We start from the raw sequence: 5,000 nt of genomic DNA, 5'->3' as shown, positions 1-5,000 counted from the left end.
GCGATCTAGCTTAAAATCGTTGTCCATTTTAAAGCCTAGGTTGGAGACTGTTGGCTTCACAAACTGAGCCAGGGGGCCTAGATCAAGAGGAGGGGGGTTACCAGAACCATTTGGGGCAAACACTACCACCTCAGTTTTCTTCTCATTGAAGCTTAGAAAGCTTAGGGCCATCCAGGCTTTAATGTCATCCAGGCAAGAGAGAAGAGCTTTAGGGTCAGCGTCTTTCTTCTTTAGGGGAACATAGATCTGACTGTCATCAGCATAGAAATGGAACGAAATGCCATGTTTTCTGAGGATGGACCCAAGCGGCAGGAGATATAGGGAGAAGAGCACTGCGGCTAAAATAGAGCCCTGTGGAACACCATACGACAACGGCGCTGGGGACGATTCAGAGCCAGCAGCGCTGACAGACATGGTTCTGCCCGTCAGGTAGGACCTGAACCACTCCAGCGCCGTTCCACAGATACCCACTAGGTGCTGCAAGCGCCAGAGCAGGACGCTGTGGTCGACTGTGTCGAACGCAGCCGACAGGTCCAGCAGGACCAGAATGACATAGTCGCCTGCATCATTAGCTATGAGGATGTCGTTAAATACTCTAACTAGTGCAGACTCGGTACTATGCCGGGTTTTAAAGCCAGACTGGAAGACCTCAGGGATCTTATGCTCCTCTAGGAAAGACTGTAGCTGGGCATAGACAACCTTTTCTAGTATCTTAGAGATAAAAGGCAATTTTATCAGGTTCCTTTTTTCTGCCAACACAACATGTGATGAACACATTGCTATAAATCATATATTGTATTAACTGTAACTAAACAGCTATAAATTAATAATGTTGTTTGCCTCAGTGAATGGCACCATATATCATCATACCATTTTAAAGAAATTAAATAAATAAATAAACTAGGCTTGTCAGACACAATAGAAATGAGTGAAAGAAGAGTGCAATTTCATTGGAGTTATTGGATGAACAGCAGGCAAGTGGAAACATAAAATGCATACTGATAGACTGGCATTTTCTGAATGATAAATATTAAAAGTAATTAAAATGAACACTGGAAATAAAAATACCCACACATGCAAGCATGCGCGCACGCACGCTCGCTCGCACGCACGCACGAGTTTAGTGTTTCTATGTAAAGTGGAAATTACCGCATCCACCAACGTCTTTTCATATAGCTTAACCCATGCATGACACTTTGGTTGGGAGAAATACCCTGGATATTTTACCTCCATGTGTTTAACAATAATACCAGACTTTGGAGCCCAAAGAAATAAATAATGATGTGTCAGCGTTGTCGTGCGTTAACAGCCTATGGAAAGGTAAAGGTTCAAAGTGCTTTACGCACGGGGCGCATTGCGACGAGCGCATGAACGCCCTTTGGTCGTGACTCCTGCGTCGACTCCTGTGCAATTATTAATGCTTCAAACTAAAAGAGACTTCAACAGTTGTCACTTGTCAGACTAACTAAATGTCGCTATTAAAAAGCGTTCACATTGTCATGGTCAAGATAAACTTTAGCCTACTTTACTTTAGAGTAGGCCTAGACGGTCAGATCGAGCCATGCTGTATATAGGCTATTGGGCTAATGTCCTAATCATCAACACACGCCAATAAACACATTTAAACTTAAACAAGAAACATAATTGCTTCTTGTGCAATTGTATGGGCAAAAATAGCAGCAAGGACATATTTTCGTAAAATCATTTTTAACAGATTTAGCAGCATTATCTCATTTATCTGCGACCTATAGCTCTGGTCCATATAGCGCGAATGCCTTCATTTGCAAAGGCAAAACAACAAAGGTATTATATAGCTATATGGACCAGAGCTATATCTGCGACCGATGAAAGCAACCTGAATTCTAAACGGGGTGTCTGTCGGCATGAAGGATTGTGTGTGTGTTTGGTTTTGTCTTACCTTTGAGTAGCAGCATATGATTAAAACCAAAGGTAACACATAGCCTATGATCAAAATTGTCACTTTATATATTTGTTTTGAAGGTCCAGACCACTTTTCCCAACAAAAGGTACTGTTTGGAGCTGCGGGGTGGTTGGTTAAAACTTGGTGCTGTGCCACTGGAACAGCAAAAATTAAAGAAAGTGCCCAGATGACGCAGACGCCGACCAGGGCATTCCTCCTATTGCGGATGCTAGACTTTTTGGAAAGGACCACCGCGATGTATCTGTCCACAGACGTGGCCACGAGTGTGAAGATGCTTACAAGCATGCTCACCATGGCGAAATAGTGGCCAAATTTACACAACAAGGCTCCAAATATCCACTCGGGTAACGAATAAATAGTTGCATGAAAGGGAACACAAAATAGAAGGAACGACAGGTCCGCTATGCTGAGGTTTAGGATGAAGATATTTGTAGTGCTTCGGGCGCGCGTTCCCGACTTAAACTTCCCGATGACAACCATTACCAAAATGTTTCCAGCTACACCCAGCAGAAATATTAGTCCAAAAATAATAGGAACTATCACAGCCTCTGGACCAGCAGAATCCCCCTCCGCGCCGGGATCTGTCTGATTTATATCCAGTATTTCTGACCAGACAACCGTGTGGTTGCTCCATTGCAGCATGTCTCCTCGCCAGCGACGGGTGATACCGGTGTTACATCGAAATTGGTGACCAATTGAATTCCCAGACTCTGACTCCAGACGTTGTTCAGCTGGCAGAATGTTTCGGCAGACTGTTTGGCTCAGTGAATTTGTGTAGACCTATAGCTTCCTTTTTTTAATACAAAGGTCGTTCACTTTTTTCCATGCTGGCATGCTCTGATCGAGTTTCCCAAACATTTGTAGACCCACAGAAATATTTTATGGGTCCCTTTATTTTTTAAACATTAAAAAACATTAAAAAACAAAAACAATCATTAATTAAAAAAATATATATATTTCAGGAAGAAATAATAGGCTAATTAGGCATGGGGGTGTATTAATTAATTCTGTACTGGCCATGTATGGAGCGTGTCAGTGTACAGCGTTTGATGAGGTCAGATCAACATATGAATGTCACTACCGGTCAGCTCCATATATGGAGATCTAAGGGTGGCAGCGGGGGCATTGTCTTGAGTACAGGTATTTGATATATTTATATATTGCGATCTAAGGGTTTAAGGTTTGAGGTCAGATGTAGAGTTGCTGGCCAATATTGATGACCAGGATGGGCTTAATATTGATGACATCAGGGATCTCTATCAGGGATCTCCATCCCTGATGATGTCATGTGATGTCACGAGGCATGACATAGTATACAATATATAATAACTAGAACTGCACTCTGCCGAGTGCATACTTGCTTGTTGCACACTAGTAGGCCATAAATGGCCTACTAGTGCGCAAGCAGAGCGCGCAAGTACTTTCGACCGCTGGAAAGTATCACATCTCAGTATCTCTGTGAAGGAACGTTTGAAATGTATAATCATTACGTGTAACTATTTGCTACGTAACTACTTTTTTACAGAAAAATGAATCATTGATATGTGATGAAAAAAAAAGGTATATAAACTGAATTAAAATATATTATACAGTATAATTATTTTATTAAATTGTCAATTGTTTTAAATGTATTTCATTTTTGTAATTTATTTTTGTACTATAGTGATATTAATACTAAATCATGATCAGAGTAATATGTGTCTCTAACTTCAATTTCTGTAATAATACTTTCAAATTTGTTGAAATATACATGTTTGCTGGGACCAGTTACCACATTACGTCATCGTTGAAAGCTGGGACCAGAGTACATGGTGTGTATATGTATGACTAGCTCTCAGTGATGACATAAGAGAAATGGTCATCTGTGTAGTCTGGTCCCAGCAGACCAGGCACAGATTTACAAATTACAAATCACATTACAACTACATACAGAGTATGTAGTTGTAATTTGATTAGCAGTATACTGTGGTTACTTGGTTCCAAAAAGTGAAGACAAGTTTTCTTCAACGGTAAATCTGTGCCTGGTTTGCTGGGACTAGTTACAACATTACGTCATCCTTGAGAGAGTACATGGTGTGTATATGACGTAATGTTGTAACTTGTAACTTGTAACTTGTAACATTACGTCATATACACACCATGTACTCTCTCAAGGATGACGTAATGTTGTAACTAGTCCCAGCAAACCAGGCACAGATTTACCGTTGAAGAAAACTTGGCTTCACTTCGAAGAGACCAAGCGAAACGATTACTTGCGCGCTCTGCTTGCGCAAGTAATAATAATTATAATAATAATAATAAAAGTGTGGTTGCAGCAGGCGCTTACATAGGCCCTTCCATAATTTGAAAACTTCTATAACACTTGAATAGTTTGGTCTTCTGCCCCTTCAATGGAACTCATGTCTTTATAAATGACTGTATAAAACATAGATTGGGTAACCAACAGCCAATTAGCTACTACAAACGTTATGCAAAGCCCGGCCAATCACAGCGGAAGTTAGATTAATCCGGAATAGCCAATTAGCTATACAAACGTTATGCAAAGCTCGGCCAATCACAGCGGAAGTTAGATTACTCTGGAATAGTCTGTTTGTAAAACATAGATTGGTTACATAACCAACAACAGCCAATTAGCTGCTACAAACGTTATGCAAAGCTTGGCCAATCACAATCACAACGGAAGTTCGATTTGATTATTCGATTACTCAATTTGTGAGCTTGTAGATCTGCTATTTTCCCATTGGGTCCCGGGCAAACATCTCATTTCTCTTTTGGGTAACGGCTCACAGGCTAAAAAGTTTGGCAACCACTGCTCTATAAGAGCACATTTAACTAAAAGGTTTATTTTTTTTAAAATTATTATTATATATTTTTTTACTTAAGGGACTTCAGCAACCGATCCTGAGACCTTGTCTGGGAATTAGAAAAATTAGAGATGACAGGTAATTAGTAAGATTGCCATATGCAGGAGCCAAGACTCTACAACCAGCCAAAGCCTGATACAGAGTACAATGATGCATTCTAACTTGAGGACAGTGGGCCAGTAATAAACTAAGTG

General features: G+C 40.6%; 2 protein-coding genes across 2 annotated transcripts in view; both read right to left on the bottom strand.

Annotated features, from left to right (window-relative positions):
* The window catches only part of galr1b (galanin receptor 1b), a gene marked incomplete at both ends in the record, with an annotated part of 20,524 nt that extends 17,940 nt beyond the window's left edge, over positions 1-2,584 (bottom strand). The window contains one exon of the mRNA XM_080769896.1: positions 1,919-2,584. Coding sequence (XP_080626022.1) covers positions 1,919-2,584 — 666 coding nt within the window. The remainder of the gene's footprint in view (positions 1-1,918) is intronic.
* The window catches only part of adgrg1 (adhesion G protein-coupled receptor G1), a 361,835-nt gene that overhangs the window by 119,684 nt on the left and 237,151 nt on the right, over positions 1-5,000 (bottom strand). The gene's annotated exons all lie outside the window — the stretch shown is intronic.

This window comes from Protomyctophum bolini, assembly GCF_963924005.1.
Source record: "Protomyctophum bolini genome assembly, chromosome: 1".
Taxonomy (NCBI): Eukaryota; Metazoa; Chordata; class Actinopteri; order Myctophiformes; family Myctophidae; genus Protomyctophum; species Protomyctophum bolini.
The sequence above is the reverse complement of the archived record's forward strand: the minus strand, read 5'-3'. Positions and strand labels throughout refer to the sequence as shown.